This window comes from Miscanthus floridulus, chromosome 17, assembly GCF_019320115.1.
Source record: "Miscanthus floridulus cultivar M001 chromosome 17, ASM1932011v1, whole genome shotgun sequence".
Taxonomy (NCBI): domain Eukaryota; kingdom Viridiplantae; phylum Streptophyta; class Magnoliopsida; order Poales; family Poaceae; genus Miscanthus; species Miscanthus floridulus.
Window position 1 is genome coordinate 74,818,518 of NC_089596.1, and position 17,767 is coordinate 74,836,284.

The 17,767-nt window shown below is 44.0% G+C and overlaps 2 protein-coding genes and 1 pseudogene across 2 annotated transcripts; 1 reads left to right on the forward strand and 2 right to left on the reverse strand.

Annotated features, from left to right (window-relative positions):
* Nucleotides 1-559: 559 nt before the first annotated feature.
* LOC136516902 (embryogenesis-associated protein EMB8-like) lies at nucleotides 560-7,266 on the reverse strand (annotated as a pseudogene).
* A 306-nt stretch (nucleotides 7,267-7,572) lies between these two features.
* Nucleotides 7,573-9,717, reverse strand: LOC136517280 (subtilisin-like protease SBT3.11). Its single transcript, XM_066510817.1, has 3 exons — nucleotides 9,369-9,717; nucleotides 9,102-9,199; nucleotides 7,573-7,898 (listed from the first exon to the last, which is right to left on the reverse strand). The coding sequence occupies exons 1-3, from the start codon at nucleotides 9,584-9,586 to the stop codon at nucleotides 7,792-7,794; spliced, it is 423 nt and encodes a 140-aa protein (XP_066366914.1). The 5' UTR covers nucleotides 9,587-9,717; the 3' UTR covers nucleotides 7,573-7,791.
* A 2,206-nt stretch (nucleotides 9,718-11,923) lies between these two features.
* LOC136515800 (uncharacterized) lies at nucleotides 11,924-16,303 on the forward strand. Its single transcript, XM_066509293.1, has 5 exons — nucleotides 11,924-12,095; nucleotides 12,451-12,585; nucleotides 15,237-15,670; nucleotides 15,762-15,780; nucleotides 15,969-16,303. The coding sequence occupies exons 1-5, from the start codon at nucleotides 11,924-11,926 to the stop codon at nucleotides 16,301-16,303; spliced, it is 1,095 nt and encodes a 364-aa protein (XP_066365390.1).
* Nucleotides 16,304-17,767: the final 1,464 nt, after the last annotated feature.

Below are 17,767 nucleotides of genomic sequence, written 5' to 3' on the forward strand. Positions count from 1 at the left end.
ACAGCAGTGTAAACTAGAGCAGTATAAAACATCAACTAAACAAAAAAATAACAACAGAGGTGAGGGAGTCATACCTCATGCACGGGACCGATCAAACCTAAAATGTAAATGTAAACTTCATCAAAGGCAAATAGAGGATGTGAGAAAGAGAAGAGAGAACACTACTGCTTCAGCTCACCTCGAGGTCGCCCTGAATGAGGGAGAGACAAGAGAGGGAGGAAAAACGAGCTGGGCCACGGCCTTTATATGGGCCTATCGCGCCTGAGTCGCTGGCGCAACAGGGCGGGGCCCATGGTACACCACGCCAGCATCGGTCAAACAGGAATGCCACGGTGGCTCGGCTTGTCGCGCCACAGCATGATACAGTCGTGCCAGGCTTGCTGGCGTGACCAAAAGGGTCAGATTTGCAATTACTTTTTTTTTGGATTAGTATTAAAATATTGTTTAAAAAAGATTAAAAATAGAAAAAAAAATCCCGAATGTGTGCAAGTCTGTAGTGGACGCAGGAGCCTTGGTAGTCTGCACCTCAGTCCTGACTTTTGATTAAAAAGCATATCTCGCCTCGCCGGCTATGTTCCTGACCTGAGTCGCTTTTAGCGAGATCCACAGAGCTGCATGTACGTGTCCTGAGCGTTCGGTGGCACGTCTACAGAAATCGGCCTCCGGATGTTTTTTTGGCCTGTGCACAAGGAATTTCTTCTTAGTGCAAAGCTGAGGGGGCGGTCTTTCTCTTGTAGGTCATTTTTTTTTTTGTTACCGAATGTTGCATACATACATGTATTAATGGCTTACAAGGATTTGATTTAACGTGTTACATATGAAATAAATCTGTGTTAGCACAGAATTTACAATTTCTTCAGCTTCCTAGCTAACAGAGAATTACTAAACCTTTTTCTGAAGAAGAAAAAACCTAGGGCCCCAAGCAACGGCCAAGAGGTTACAAGAGCAATGTAAGCAAGCAACCAGACTGACCTCCCCTGGGATCGACAGAGTTGGTTTATGGATTTCTTAACAGGATCAATGGCTTCACAGATTTTGTTCGCATATGGCTCTTCTCGCTATTCTTGAGATCCTCCATGGGCTTGAACAGTCATCGCATTCCCTTCTGAGCTGTTTTTATCATCCACCCAACTGTAACTTTCATTTTTTATTGCTCCGGTGTTTTGATTCTGTTGGACGTGTTGGTCAACCATGATATCGTTGAGTTCAATTTCACCAAAAATCTCGTTATGCAAGGAGTCACCGTTGTTAGGACCATCATTTGTTACTGCAGCTACCATTCCGTCTTCCATGAAATTCACATATGGGCTCTTGTCAATTGATGATTCCAACGATGAGTGCAAATCATGCTCTTGTGCCTGCATTCAACTATACCATGTTATGTTATGTTAACCACATGTTATGTTATGTTAACCAGAGCTGATATGTGAACTACTACCAAGCACCACCTTCTCCTGATGCATGTAAGGGCCATCATGCAGAGCACAGAGGAACTCTGGAAACAGGCCGTACCCACCTGTCAAGCATTTAGAGCTGAACGTCAATCACTATTGGCTGATCAAATAGACCAAAGTCACATCTTAAGTTAAAATGGAGACGCAAGGGCAAAAACCGAGTAATCGATGCTAAATATTTTTACATTTTTGCCAAATAACTTACCAAAGCTTTCTAGCAGTTAGGCCTTCAAAGAAAGCAAGACGTCCGCCATTAGGTGTAGTTGCCAATAAAATGTTTTTGTTTGCCCTGAATCAGCGCATGCATAGGGGCCTTATCAACACATTAAACAAAAAAAAAAATCAGAATAGTGAGCTTTCATCGTATGTTTACCTGCATTCATCCCAGGGAATGGCCTCCCTTGTGCAGAGGGGGTCATCTAAGGCACTGATACAAAGCAGGGGAACTGACACATTGCTGATATAATTTGCACTGCTGCACTTGCAGTAGAATGTGTCCACTGTCTGAAAGGAGCTAGTCACTACATGGAATTCACTCTTAAAAATTATACAACACCTAAATTACAACAACGGCAGTACGATTTTAAATAGCACTAGCTAACTGAATCAAAATACCCATGATTATTATTGAGTTACATTGATAAGTTCTCTAGGTCATGAATTTTCTGTTGGAACTTGGAGCCCAAACCAAATATCAATTATGATTCATGTTCAAGTAATCTGTATTCTATAAAGTATAAATACTCTACAAATAAAATTCGTATGCTAGAACTGGCTGAAACTCCTAATACATCTTTCTCATCTCGACAGTAACAAAGTGTTGCTATGCCATCAGTCCAGAACTAAGGTGTCCAATTCAATATTTTCCCATGCAGACCTGCAAATTCCAAGGCTGCAATCCTTGATGCTGCCCTTGCTTCTACTGTCACTATCAGTAGCAAGTGTTTCAGGTTTCCTTTGATTTATTAAGAGCTGAAACCAAACACATGTAGTCCATGCTACTAGTGAGGCCACAAAATACCATATGATAACCTCACTTTTGTAACCGTCTGCCCTGGATGCTGGACTCAATCAAGCAAGAGGATTTTCCTTCAGGTCTTAGCCTTTTCCTGGTTGTTACTATTTGTAAAGTGGTGTGTATTAGCCTAAAAGCCTGGTGTGTGTGGGGTGTCTGGGAGGGGATGGATTTGCCCCTCCCTTTGTACTTTATCCCTCTCTTAATGAAATGACACACAGCTCTCCTACGTTGTTCGTGAAAAAAAAAATCAAGCAAGAGGCTCAAGTGTGCAACATGAGATTGAGCAGACCATTACATGCTTTCGATATGGAGTCATCTGATTGTTAACAATGGTTCACTGTTTAAACTAGTGCCTAACTTTTGAGTGCTCTTGGATTTTTCTCTTTAATCTTTTGATGTGACTGCTCTGTGATTTTTTTTTGTGATAGCACTGTTGCGTCAAATTTCTTCAACTTTTGCATTTTCAATGGTCACCAGCCAGTTTCCCAATTCTCAAAGTCAATGAGATGCTGTTTTGATGAAAATATTTTAGAATCGTATCCACATATTTGAAAGAGGTGCGATTTTATGGAATTATCAATTTATCATGGATAATCTAATTCCATCATGTAAGCTACATATTTAGGCAGCATTGAAGTGACTAGGGGCTCTTGGTGGGTTTCAACTCTAGCCTACCCCAACTTGCTTGGGACTGACAGACTTTGTTGTTGTTGTTGTTTGGTCAAAAAGAATATGTTTTGGCTGGACACACTCTACTGTGTCAGTCCATCTAATGGAACGAGTAGTCCACAAGCAAAATAGGGTGCGAGGGGGGGGGGGGGGTGCTTTATTCCACTTAATTTCGAATGGAATAAAAAATGTAGTTATGATGAGAAAAGAGAACAGTGAAACTGTAACCGACAATTTTAGACAATCTAAAATATGAATACATTGCTGATTGTGCAAAAGAATATGGTGCAGATTTAGCATTAGAAAGAATACCTCATATTTCGCAAAAACACAAGTGGCATGGTGGTCAAATTCCCGGATAGAGTGTGACTGATGAAAGAAAAAAAAAGGGGGTAAACACAACACAACATGTCGTATAACCAGCTAATTTATTGAAATGTAGTCAAACTGCTTATTAAATGGACTACATCTGTTGTTTTTTAATGCAAACTCAATAACACATAAACATGATAAGGACTGCAACTGCATGACTATGAAAAAACAGACCAACAATGCTATCTTACCGATGTAATAGCTTCCCAGTTTGCAAGTCATGCCAAGACTGGTTGATGTCTGTAAAAGTAACACAGTTGAAAAAGAGTATGGAACAAAAGTAGAATATATTATATTGTTCAGTTGCATTACTAGACAAAGAAAGATCTGCTAAGTTCAAAATGGTGGCGATCTAGGAAGGAGAAGCATCATCGCAGTTAATCAATGTGGCAAGAACTTTTTCAGTAATTAGTAAACATTAGTTAGCAGAAAAACATAAAGGTAAGGTTCACAAGATTGCATGGGAAAGGGCTTAACAAGTACATACAGTTTTGCATATCCTTTGAGACCAATCGCAAGAGCTCTATCATAACATCGCTGCACGAGCTTGCGTGAAATAAATCTGTTGGTCACCTGCATAATTGCAGTGATATAACAATATACTATGTATAATCAGTAATAATCAAAGTGTTGCGTTGCGAAATGGAAGTGATAGAAGAGCATCATTTGTAATTCGTTAACTAAGACACTGAGGAAAGATGAGTAGGCACAGAAACTGAAGTAACAGTATTTGAAACCACAGGTGTGGTACAATTGATATGCAAATCAAAGTATTTCTGCATAAAAGCACAATTTAAAATCAGAAAAAGCTGCGAAGCCTCTGCTAAATTAATTAACTATAGTCACTAACCAGCAGATCCCAGGGAGAACAAATACATGCAGCACCAGCTACAGGTGTATTTTCACCTTCTTCTCCAAGGTACTTGACCTAAATGGGCGATATTATATGAAAATTTCAGAAGTAACTTTAAACTATTAAGTAACAGCTGCAGAATTTTTTTCACAGGGTGGTGAAACCCACCACAATATTGGCACCTATGCTTGTCCCAACAGTGAATAGTGGAGCCTTCGGATACTCTTGATGAAGGAAATTAACAACTTCACGCATATCTTCCGTCCACCCGGCATTGTAAAAGCAATCAGACTGCCAACAGAAAAAAAAGTAACAATAGGCAGCTAAGCCTTGTATCAGCAACTAATGTTGGTGACGATTCTTCTGGTGTTAGAATGTGTTTTTAAGGTTAACTAACTTACAAAAAATTCTTGGTTTTGAATAGAAAATCGTGTCTTATCATAAGTTTTGATCTATGGTAGAACTTACTGTTATGGAGATGCCACCCAGACCCCTGTGGTTGCTTACAACAACATTCCATCCTTTGATTGCCATAAAAAAGACCAAGTGCTTCACATACTGCAACAAACCCCCCACATCTTGTTTAGAATAAATCATAAAGGTAGCTAAAATGAAACAGGGATTATACAGTTAACTTCCAATTCTTGTTTAAACTGATCGACTTACAGCAGCACTAGATCACTAGTTAATCCAGGTATCACAACAAGAAGGGGTGTTGAATCATCCTTAGAAATGGTTCCATCACAAGTGCCAACATCTCCAGCTGCAACATAGCACCAAAAGGAAAAGGTTAATCATCCATTTGCTTGCTAATCAATCTTAAACTATCTAAACTTGCAGAACCTTCAAGATCAGAGGCTAGTAACCAATCTAAGGCAATGGTCCCACCATCACGAACAGTGTACAGCTGCCTGCAATATAAATAGTCGAATCACTGTGAAAGGTAACCAGTCATAAAACTCTATATCATTGCAGTTTTTATCTTGTACTGTAAGGTCCCAATTTAAAAATACGCGGGTCTCTCCTCCATGTATCAAGCTGATATGTATGGCCACAAATTGCAGACTACTGAAATGAAACAATGAGAGTCAAACATTTTCTGGACATATGAAAAACAACTTTTGCCTCCCTACATACATCATATGTTCACACTGAAATATTCCCTCCGTTCCAAATTATAGTTCTTTAACTTTGTCTTAAGTCAAACTAACTTAACATACACCATGAAATTAGTTTCATTAAATACATAATGTAATATGTCTTGATATGACATTTATTTGAACTTGAAGATGTTATTATATTTTTTTCTAAAAATTTGGTCGAAATTAAAGAAGTTTAACTTAGGATAAAGCCAATGTGAATCATAATTTGGACTAGATGGAGTACCTAACTTTTTTTTGGACTTTGTGCAACAGCCATATAATAAAACACAGAATTGCGTAGCCAAAATTGAATTATCATGTGTCCATTCACATAGTTGCATCAGCTAAGTTTTAGTAAAGCAACAACAGAAACATAACAATGTACAAGTACAACCACCATGTAGTAACTTTACTGCAGGGAAACTACCAAGCAAGTGAGCAACGACACCATGAAGAACGCAACACGTAAATGCTTAGTAATATCAGTAATGACAATGATTTACTATTTTGCTCCAAACTCCGATAGGTGAGTGAAGGCGGCCTGCCAGATATGCTCAGGAACAACTAAAGATGGCAACGGGGACCCGATCCCCGATTCCCCGCGGGGAATTCCCCTATTAGGGGACGGGGATGGAGTCAAATATGCCCCCACGGGGATCTAAACGGGGAGAAAACGTCCCCCGTCGGGTTTGGCGGGGACGGGTCTGGGGGAGCATTCCCCGTCCCCGATACCCGCATCCCCGCCCCGTTTATATACAGGCTTTGCTCTCTTTCCTGATGGCCCAACCAGCCCACGAAGGCCCAATGTCTTCTGAGTATATATAACAGCAATAACCCTAGTTCTACACCTTTGTGATGATTAATATCCTGCTTCTTGCTATTTAGCTATTTTTGGATTGTGATTCGTGGTGTACTCTAATATTGTGTCGATGAACTCATGTGAATGATGATGAATTAACCTGAATGGTGATGAACAAATACGGGGACGGGGATCCCCGACGGGGATTTTTCCCCTCGCGGGGGCGGGAATGGGGGAGAAATCGTCCCCGTGAGCTTTGGCGGGGACGGGGACGGGGACGGGGATTTTTTCTCCCCGCGGGGACGGGGATGGGGAGGCAACCTCCGACGGGGAATTCCCCGTTGCCATCTTTAGGAACAACGTCTGCAAATGAGGACTCGCTAACCACGGCGTCCCCTACGCAACGCAACATTGGGGGGGGGGGGGGGGGGGGGGGAGGGGGGCGGCGGGGGAATCATAAGGCAAATTTTCTCCGGAAGAGGGAGGCAGAGCAGATGTCTCATGAGTCATGATAGCATATTATCATCCCACACATGCCCACCCACCTGCCGTGCAGCGAGCGGCACCTGGAGGCGACCCGGTGGTACACTTGAGACTCGAGGTGGAAGGTAAGCGAGACGCGGCCGCCGCGGAGGAGGTCGCCCAGGAAGTGGAGCTCCAGGAACCTGTACAGGAGCGCGTCGGCGAGGGCGTAGCGCGTCCACGGCACCAGCGCCGCCGTGCGGAGAAGCAGCTGCCCGCCGACTCGCCGGCGCTGGAGGAGACCACAGCCTCCATCAGTTTGGGTTGGGGGATCGACACGGAAAGGTTGTCACCGATTGAGGAGGTCGATCTCGCCGCTGTGCTACGGTTGGGAAGCGATGGGCAGACACGTGAGCCGTTTCGTCGCTGAAGCCTGAACACGATAGTACATGCGAGACACGAGTGACGAGACATCGTGTACTCCCTCCCTCAAGGGGGAAAAAAAGCAATTCTAGTTTTGAACCAAGAGTCCATGCTCAAAGAACCTGTATAGGTTCAAAACTAGAATTTTTTTTTTCTGGACGAAGGGAGTAACACAATTTTCAGGCGATGGACACTGACGCGCAGACCCCTGCTCCTTTCTAGAAGGTACGTAGTTATAGTCACTGCCGTGTGGACCCGATTGGCGGGTGGCACCGTTGACGACCTCCCCCACTCACTTGGTTCATAACAGGATCTAGAAAACCAACTCAAGAGAACGCAGAGTACTGAACTGAAGCTTCAAGATTCAAACACGGACCGAAAGCACCAACTAAGATAGCATACTTGTCATCATTTATCATTATATTGAAAACATACGCATCAGTGCATTACATGCTTTAGAGCAGGACTGAACTGAACATGCGTAAAGCAGTTTACAGTAGACGATACGTCCTTATTCTTATAAGTACTACACATTCGTCTCAGACCTGTGCCATACAGCCATACTAAAACACAGTCTTCTTGATTCTCGTACGCCTTCTTCACATAAGGCCCAAGGTGCGTGTCGTGCCCTGGCGGGTGCCAGACCCACCAGGACCATGTAGCTGGTAAGTCTGGCTCGGCACAACCTGGAGAACACCTGGTTGCTCTGCAAAACAAACCGACAAGCAATAGCCAGGTTGAGAAGCAGCCTAGATACAGGAATAACTTGAGGAACTTAAACCAAGATACAGAATGTCTCTTTGTTGGATAACGAGTGCTAGTGCACGATGACTGATGATATAGAATGTGCTGTAGAGTTTCTACAACAGGTATTGAATGATTTTTTACCATATCATGCTCAACATCTCAGTTAAAAATAGAGTTGTAAACTAGTAAAACATGTCTATTCACAAAAAAAAAAAAAAAACAACATCAACAAAGCCTTTAAGTCCCAAACAAAAAAAACCAAAAAAACAAAAAAAACCTAATAAAACATATCGTAAAAAACAAAACATAGCATACATAATTACTCCAACGAGTGAACAAATAAAGGTCCCAGTCCACAAGGAAAATGTTGAATTCCCTAATGTATTCTCTAGGACTTCTGTCATCAACAGTCAAGAATACGAATATCACAGTTCACAACTATTCGGTAGCTGTGCGTCACTATGGGATGAAGTTGTAACTTGTTACCACTCAAATGTCTGCCAAATCTGGATAAAGCTTTAGTTGTAAACTCGACGAAAAACTTCTTTCTGTTCATTGGAAAGGCAGATGTGGCCCTGTTTGGATCCGTAGAGCTAATATAAACTGCTGATAATTAGCAGCTTGGATCCAAATAGGTCTAGCTAATTGTTAGTTGAATACCAACTAACAACCATTTCACTAGTTGGACCAAACTAGCTAATATTAGCTATGAACTATTATCAAGCTAATTATTAGCAGCTAATGGATCCAAACAGGGCCATAATAAGAGCATGCTCCAAGATTATAGTGGGAGCATTGGAGTACTTAGGTGCCCACAGCGCATCAGTAAGCTACAATCACAATTCCCCAATTAGATCCCCAATTCCCTAAGTATTCTGTGTGCACAATAATGTGGAGAGGGAATCACTTCGATTAATTATTATCCTACAAAAAATCAAGTCCAAGCATCCAACAATCTACAGCTTGGAGATTTAATACTGCGAATTGAGCAAGGATTTCATACACCATGGACATCCACTAATTTGATCATTTGGAGCAACTACAAACAAGAATCACCCTATGCAAAATTTCCCCCAGTACAACCGCGGCATGATGAAGCAAGGGCATCCCGAAGCAAGCAGTACAGCTTAATCACAGGAAGATATTTAAAGGGAAGACTCACCCTTGAGATCCTCGACCTGCTGCGGGGTGAGCTTCGCGGAGAAGCCGCTGGCGGCGGTCTTGTAGTGGTAGAGCACTGCGTCCCTGGCCTTCTGCTCGCTGCGAAACCGAAGGGGGAAAAAATCACCGCATCAGAAAACCCACCACGTTCCAAATTAAAAAAAAAAAATAGCATCCCCGGCACAAATTAGGAACGATCGACCCAAATTTCATCCTACCAACAAGCGCGGGCCCGATCGGGTCCCGTTAGACCGATCGGACGGATTACCTGCCGAGGACAGGGGTGAGGGTGCGGAGGTGGAACTCCTCGGGGTCGGCGTCCTCGGGGCGGTCGACGTACACGATGTGCACGGCCGTCTCCTGCGCCGCGGGGGCCGCCTCCTTCTCCGGCTCGGCCGCCATGGCTGCTGCTGCTGCTGCTGTGAGGAACAGGAGGAACAGGAGAGGGTTGCTAAGCTGCCGGAGCTGGGAACTGGTCTTCTTCATCGCCGTCGACTACGAGGCAGGGCTCCTCTTTATAGCCGTCCGTCCGGGCTGGCGGTGCCGTCGTGGCTAATCTGGATCTGGAGACAAGTCGATAGGTTCGTGGTGACTCCATCGTCTCGGCATCTCCGCGTCCAACCGCCCGGCTGATTCTTCCTTCTCGGCGAAGTTTTTTTTTTTCTGTTGTTTGTTTGCCGGCACGTTTTGTAGATCAAGCCAGGTAGTTTGGCTTATTTCAGGAAAAGGATCATTTTCTCTGTGTCGTTGCCTCGTTGGTGCGGTTGCCGGGGGCACGGGTGTGAAAAGTTGGAAGCATCTAGGGTGACTGTTGTTGTTTTCTCTTCTCTCTCACTTGCTGATGAAGCAGCACGCATGTTTCTTCAATACCCCCGTTTGGATCTCAAAAATAAAATAAGGGAGAAAAATAGGAATGGCCTCTAAACAATTGGATTCTAATTGAATCCAACTGTCTACCCTAAATACTATTAAGACATATTCACTGCACGGAGATAATAGTCACTACGAGGATAAGATCCAAACTGCCCTCATTTTTTTTAATCGAAAATCTAAATTTTATATTCACTATCTAGAATGCAAAAATCTTGCAGTGTCAAGCCATACAACTTAGTTTACCTTGCTATAGGGTGCGTTTGGGACCGTGGCCCAGGAGCCCGGCTATGCTCGTGGGCTGCAACTCCCGTGTTTGGGAGGCTTGGCTTGCCCTGGAGCCTGGCCGGCGGGAACAAAACGGCCCCGAGCGCCTGGCTTCGGGGGTTCGTTTCTCCTGGACGCGGCTCTGTGCGGCGCGAGGGCGGGCGATTTGGGGGCAATTTCGGCGGCAGCGGGTGGCTTTCGCGGGAAAAGGGAAAGCTCCGCGCGCACTCTCTCCACCGATGAAATCCTCCGCCTTTATAAGGGGCACTTGATGCGGCTTCTCCTTCCTTCCTCTCCGTGCTCTTCGCCTTCCTCTAGCCACGTGAGAGACCGGCGGTGGTGGTGAGCTGGTGTGCGTCGCGGCGGCGGCCTCCCCTGGCGGGCTTCGTCTCTGTTCCCCCACCTTGGATCTGCTACGACGCGGCGCCACTCCGTCGACCGCGGGGACTCCGTGGAGGCGGCCGTCTTCTTCCCTCTTCTTCTGTTGGTGCGGTGGTGGTGAAGGTGTTCTTCCGACCCGATCTGCTTCCTCTCTGGCCGGATCTGCTTCACCTACCTCGCCGGGTCTTGTTCTTTCTCCCGCTGCGCCGCTCCTTTGCGCCGACGCCGACGCCGACCCCGAGGTGAAATCAACCCCCAATCCTCCCTCCTTCTTCATGGCGATGATGTTAGGGTTTTATATCCTAGTTGTTGTTTATGATTGGTTCATCTTATTTGAGTACTACTTGCTGTTCCTTGATGGATTAGGGTTTGCTATCATAGTTAGTGATGGTCGTTCTTATAGTCTTTCTTGATTGCTACTACGATGTGTTTGTTCCTTGCTAAGCTCTGTATACGTGATGCGTTTCTTGCTGTTCATATGGTTTGCTTCTGTATTTTTTACGATATGGTCGATGATGTTGTCATGAGCACCTGGAGGCATGTACCTAAATGTAGTTGTGCTTTATTTGCTTACTGAATCATTGTACAATCATGTTGAGGCCAGGCAGGGTATGATGATATGAGTTTGTGTTACATTGTTATATGCATGTAGATGGATCCCTCTATGAGTCGTGAGATGATGTGTAGGCAAGCAGCTGCCCTGGTTGTAGTCATGGTATACTTTGTTACCAGCAGGCTTAAAAGGAAAAAAGGCATGGATCTAATAGTGAACCTGACCCTCTACTGTATGCACTTAGGGATGAAGCTGACCAGCACAGGCAAGAAACCCTTAACCTGATCTATAACTCCAATGATGGAGAGTGCCTATCCATGCTTAGGATGACTAGAGCACCTTTTTGCATTATGCAATTTGTTTAGAGCTAGGAGCCTAGTGTCTAATAGAGAGAGGGTGACAGTAGAGGAGCATGTTGTAATGTTCCTTTATGTGGTTGGTCACAACCAAAGATTTAGAGTTGTCCACCAGTTATTTAGGATGGTCCATTGAGACAGTGCACAGACACTTCCACTAGATTTTGTAGTTGGTGAGCTTAGGAATGAGATGATCAAGCCTCCTAGCACTGCCATTCATCCCAAGGTACTTGGAAGCCATAGGTGGAATCCATTCTTGAAGGTAATTGTGAAGCACATGTTCCTTCATTAGATACATGTGCATATTCACATGTATTGTTATCTCACTTCCATAGTTTTTAGGACTGTATTGGTGCCATTGATGGCACCCATGTGTTGGCAAGGGTGCCTAGACACATGCAGGCTGCTTTTAGGGGTAGGAAACACAACCTCACAGAAAATGTCATGGTTGCTGTGGACTTTGATATCAAGTTCACATATGTCCTTACTAGCTGGGAGGGCTCTGTCCATGATGCACTTATCCTGGCCGATGCCATAGAGAGGAATGATGGGTTCACTGTACCTGAAGGTAACTGCATTACCTAGTCATTGCACTTATGTCCTTAAGATTAGCACACACACTCACAGTAGTTGTCCAATTGTAGGTAAATTCTATCTGGTAGATGCTGGCTATGCATGTCGTAGTAGCTTCCTACCCCCCTATAGGGGGGTTAGGTACCTTGACTGAGTTTGGGAGCAGAAACCACCCAACCAATGCAAGGGAGCTTTTCAACCTAAGGCACTCATCACTAAGGGTCACTATGGAGAGGGCTTTGGTGCACTGAAGAACAGGTTTCGTATCCTATACAACAAGCCCTTTCACCCATATAAGACTCAAGTCAAGCTTGTATTGGCCTGCTCTATTCTGCACAATTGGATCCTAGGTTTTGGTATTGACCAAGTAGTGACACCTGAGGAGGGTTTCACTAGCAGTCAACCTGACCCACTTGACAACCTGCCTAATAATGAGAGCCAGTCCCAAGACTCCAATGCCATGGCACTTAGGAGGAATGCCATCGGTAATGCTATGTGGGAAGGGAGGGGTACCTCTAGGATCTAATCATGCAGTAACTTTGTTATTCAATTCAGTTTGTTTACCCTTCTTTGGAACTCATGTTTGTGTGATGCTATTGTAATAATCTATTGGACAAGCCTGAGACTAAATTTATTTTCTTTTCAAGTGTTTATTGTTTGGTTCATGTTGTTTTTCATCATCTGTCACTAGTTCATGGTCTTTGGCCATGAAACTCAGCCATACAGTTAGGGATAAAAACGGTACGAATATTTTCCGACCGTATTTGAAACCGAATCCGTTTAGAGGGGTTGAGATCTATCCGTATCTGAGTCCAGATATCCAACATCTAATACCGTATCCGTATCCGAATACTCAAATTGCATATTTATGATGTCAATATCCAATCGTATCCTATCCGACATAGTTGACACTATCCGTATTTGAATCCGAATCCGGACAGAAATATGAAAACAAATATAATATCAGTGATATCTGTCCATATCCGGTCCGTTTTCATCCCTACATACAGTGGTAGCAGCATAGATCAATTATGATGCTCCTGTTGCATGGCTATGTCCCATGGCCAAAGCTTATGTGTATTCATGATTATGATGTTATTCTCCTACTTACTTTGAAATTGCAATACCAAATAGGATGGCTCCACTCCCAGTTGATCTGCTTGGTGCCTAGGTGAAAGGTCCTAATAGCTAGAGGGGGGAGAATAGCCTATTAAAAAAATCTATAACAACACTTAACAAATCGGTTAGACAATTATAAGGCGAAGCAAGTGTTACGCTAGCCTACTAAAACAGTAAGCCACCTACCACAATTCTAGTTTATATAGTTTCTATCCACACAATAGCTATGATACTACACTAAGTTAGTATGCTCTCAAAAGCTAACTAAAGAGCCACACTAACCAAACTAACAAGCTCTCACAACTAGCTATATTAAAGAGCTTGACAACTAGTTTACGGTAATGTAAAGAGAGTGAGCAAGATGTTTATACCGCTGTGTCGAGGAAGGAGCCAAACAATCACAAGAATGAATACCAATGAAGACCAATCACCTTGGAATCAAATGATGAAGACAATGATTTTTTACCGAGGTTCACTTGTTTGCCGACAAGCTACTCCTCGTTGTGGCGATTCACTCACTTGGAGGTTCACGCGCTAATTGGCATCACACGCCAAACCCTCAATAGGGTGCCGCACAACCAACACAATATGAGGATCATACAAGCCACGAGCAATTCACTAGAGTACCTTTTGCCTCTCCTCTAGGGAAAGGTCAAGAACCCCTCACAATCACCATGATCGAAGCCGGAGACAATCACCACCCTCCGCTCGATGATCCTTGCTGCTCCAAGCCATCTAGGTGGTGGCAATCACAAAGAGTAACAAGTGAATCTCGCAGCGAAACATGAACACCAAGTGCCTCTAGATGCAAACACTCGAGCAATGCACTTGGATTCTCTCCCAATCTCATAAAGATGATGAATCAATGATAAAGATGAGTGGGAGGGCTTTCGCTAAGCTCACAAGGTTGCTATGTTAATACAAATGGCCAAGAGCATGAGCTTGAGCCAGCCATGTGGCTTAAATAGAAGCCCCCATGAAATAGAGCCATTGTACCTCTTTACTAGGCACAACACGGGGTGACCGGACGCTTCGGTCATATTGACCGGATGCTGTACCTCAGCGTCCGGTCACACGATGCGTGCCACGTGTCCCTTCTCTTTAAATGTTGATCGCCCGATCTCAATGGTCAAGTGACAACCGGACACAGCAGCTCAAAATGACCGGACACTGAACCCCAACATCCGGTCGTTTTCAGTAAACATCTAGAGACGACTTTTCACGACTAAACGTGTCTGGTCATGCTCGACCAGACACACCCAGTATCCGATCACTCGGCGATTCCTCTGTCCACTATCATGTCAGCAGGACCAGATGCACCCTATCAGCGTCCGGTCACTGAGTGACCCAGCGTCCGATCAGAGACTAACGCTGCACGCCCTCTGCTGCCACTGATCAAACGCGCCGGTCTAATCAAGATCAGCGTCCGGTCACTTACAGTGACCTCCGTATTTTCTGTCTAGGGCGCTGGTGAAGTTCCTAACTCTTGCTCAAATGTACCAACCACCAAGTGTATCACCTTGTGCACATGTGTTAGCATATTTGCACAAACATTTTCAAGGGTGTTAGCACTCCACTAGATCCTAAATACATATGCAATGAGTTAGAGCATCTAGTGGCACTTTGATAACCGCATTCCGATATGAGTTTCACTCCTCTTAATAGTATGGCTATTGAACCTAAATGTGATCACACTCTCTAAGTGTCTTGATCACCAAAATAAAATAACTCCTACTATTTATACCTTTGCCTTGAGCCTTTTGTTTTTCTCTTTCTTCTTTTCAAGTCCAAGCACTTGATCATCACCATGGCATCACCATCATCATGTCATGATCTTCATTTGCTTCACCACTTGGAATGTGCTACCTATTTCATGATCACTTGATAAACTAGGTTAGCACTTAGGGTTTCATCAATTTACTAAAACCAAACTAAAGCTTTCACCAGGGTGGGTTTGTGGCTGCTTCTAACATAGTAAATGGGCTGCTGGGGTGTGTTGTTACTGCTGCTGTTGCAGCTGGTGCTGGTGCAGCAGCTGCAGCTAGTATTGGTGTTGCTGGTGCTGGTGTTGCTATTGCAGCAGCTGGTGCTGGTGCTGCTGCAGGGGGTCCTAGGGCCATGAGGTGGAACAACAACACCTCTGGTTTTGTCCTTAGGAGGATGGCTCATCTTGTTAGTGATGGTAGTAGGCCTGATAAAGTCTTCAAGGATAAGGATGTTAACCATGTTGCCAAAGCCCTTAAGGAGTACAGTGGGGAGGCAGTGAGCCCTACTCAGGTGTACAACCACCTAAGGAAGTGGAGGCAGAAGCGGTCTAGGGTCTATAAGCTCAGGAAGTGGAGGCAGAAGTGGTCTAGGGTCTATAAGCTCAAGAACCTAAGTGGGGCACTGTGGGATAGTGACACCAATGCTATCATGCTTGAGCAGGAGCACTACCTTGGCCACTGCAAGGTAGAACTTTGATTTCTTTCCTATGTCTCCTTGTACTTGTCTTTCAATTACTTGTCTAAAACTGTACCCCCTCCCTCCTCCCTTAATGCAGGACCAACCTAAAGATGCAGGTTTCTAAACTGCCCTATAAGATTCTACATTAAGATGGAGTCCATCTTTGACCATGCTATGGCCACTGGTAGGTTTGCACTTGCTTCTAGTGAAGCCCTAGGGCCCAACTAGGCCGACAATGTTGCTGCTAAGGTAGAGGGTCCTTCCTCTACCCATTTGTCTGCTGAGAAGGCCCACACTGATGTAGGATGTAGCAGCAAGGCAACTGAGCTCCTCTCCTCAGCTATGGGTGGAAAGAGGAAGAGAGGCATCTTCAGTGAGGATGAGAAGCTTATGTTGATCAATATGCCTGATGTTGTGAACAATGTTGCCAATGCTCTTAGTGAGACTAGACCAGCCCATGTTGATGTTGACCTCTACCTTGCTGTGATGGAGATGCCTAGTTTTACTGAGGAGGCACTGATAGTGGCCTACACCTACATGTTGGACAACAAGGCCCAAGGCAGGAGCTTTGTTGGCATGAGTGACAGCCATAGGAACATTTGGCTTAGGAACTACCTAGCCAAGAACTACTACATGTAGTTCTTGCACATGTTGGCAACCATATGCATTGAGGGGGTTGACTGTTGAGATGTATAGTTTCTCCACCTCCCTCACCCACTCTCTCTTCTTTTGACTATAGTTGAGCTGTAGGTATTTTGTCTAGGTTACTTACTGACCCACACCTATCCTTTTGGGTTCCTTTTTGGGAGGGTGGCTAACTATATGTGCTATAGGGCACCATAGTAGGCATTTGAGCCCAGAATTGTTGGGTAGAATAATCATGTTGTAAGGCAATATTTGTAGCCTCTGTTTGCTACTTTATTTGAGATCTATTGTTCCTTATTCTCTTACTTATGAACTATTGGTTTTGTTCCTTTTGATTGGTGGTAACTGTGGGAAATCTATAAGGCCTATGATGCAAACAACATATACATGAGGTGGCTGCCTTGTTTACCTAGTTCTTGATGTTTTTCATGACTGTCATCAAACCCTATGTGTGCACATGCATTCCCTTAGCAACAACCTCTTCGTTCTTGTGCTGATGGCAGTGAGTGGATGTGCACAATAGGGTTCCATGGCAGCCATGACCTTGGATATGCACTTGTTTGGTTGTTCTATCGCCTGCAGTCTGTAACTTGCTGTTCTACTAGTTTTTTATTTGTATGGCAGCCACCAATAATTTCAACTTGATGAACACTACTAGATTCTAAAGCTGAGGCCATTCTTTTCTTACAATGCCTATGATGTCATAACTATTGATTTGAACTTGATGATGCTGGTCATCAGTGAGAGATTTAAGATCAATGATTTATTTCATCGCAAGCCATAGATCTTCAAGTTCCATACTTATGGCTAGTTTCATGCATTACATTTGACTGAGGCTAAACCACTGTTTCATTTCATAGAAATGCCAACTTGCTATGTGGTTTTCTATGGGAAGACTCCAGGGATTTACCTGACTTGGCATGAGTGTAGTAAGCAAGTTCTTGGGGTCAGAAATGCTATATACAAGAAGTATAGCAACTATGAGTAGGCTATTAGAGATTTTCAGGCAAAAATAAGAGATGTCAATCCATCTCATAGAGCAGTAGCTCCCCTCCCCTATGATCTGGTTCCTGATGATGCTTTTGCTCCAATCATTGCTCCTTTTGATGGTAATGGTAAGGTTGGCTGGTGGAAGAAGATGTTAATCACCTCACTTGTTATCTTGTTGTTTGGACTATGGATAAAGGGGAGCAATACTGGCTGCTACGACTGCCTCACTTAGGCTATGATGACTACAACTAGATGAGCTGCTGTTGTGTCTTACTAATTTCTGTTACCTATCTCCTATGTATTGTTAGGTTGTTGATGTTGTTATTTTGCCTTGCTTTATTAGTACTTTTGTAACTGTGAAAATTAGGCCGATGATGACAAAATGGATGGGTGCATTAGCTGGATATATGTGCTTTTTGTTTGTGTAATCCATTTCTGTGATCTTTTACCTATGCTGGGCTTCACAGA

Excerpts from the sequence above, each read along its gene's own strand:
- LOC136517280 (XM_066510817.1), bottom strand. The coding sequence starts at position 9,586 with ATGAAGAAGACCAGTTCCCAGCTCCGGCAGCTTAGCAACCCTCTCCTG. Across the intron at positions 9,200-9,368 it reads CTCACCCCTGTCCTCGGCAG|CGAGCAGAAGGCCAGGGACG; the intron begins GTAATCCGTCCG and ends TCGGTTTCGCAG. Across the intron at positions 7,899-9,101 it reads GCAGGTCGAGGATCTCAAGG|AGCAACCAGGTGTTCTCCAG; the intron begins GTGAGTCTTCCC and ends TTTGTTTTGCAG.
- LOC136515800 (XM_066509293.1), top strand. The coding sequence starts at position 11,924 with ATGCAGGCTGCTTTTAGGGGTAGGAAACACAACCTCACAGAAAATGTC. Across the intron at positions 12,096-12,450 it reads TGGGTTCACTGTACCTGAAG|GTTTTGGTATTGACCAAGTA; the intron begins GTAACTGCATTA and ends ATTGGATCCTAG. Across the intron at positions 12,586-15,236 it reads ACTTAGGAGGAATGCCATCG|CTGGTGCTGGTGCAGCAGCT; the intron begins GTAATGCTATGT and ends CTGCTGTTGCAG.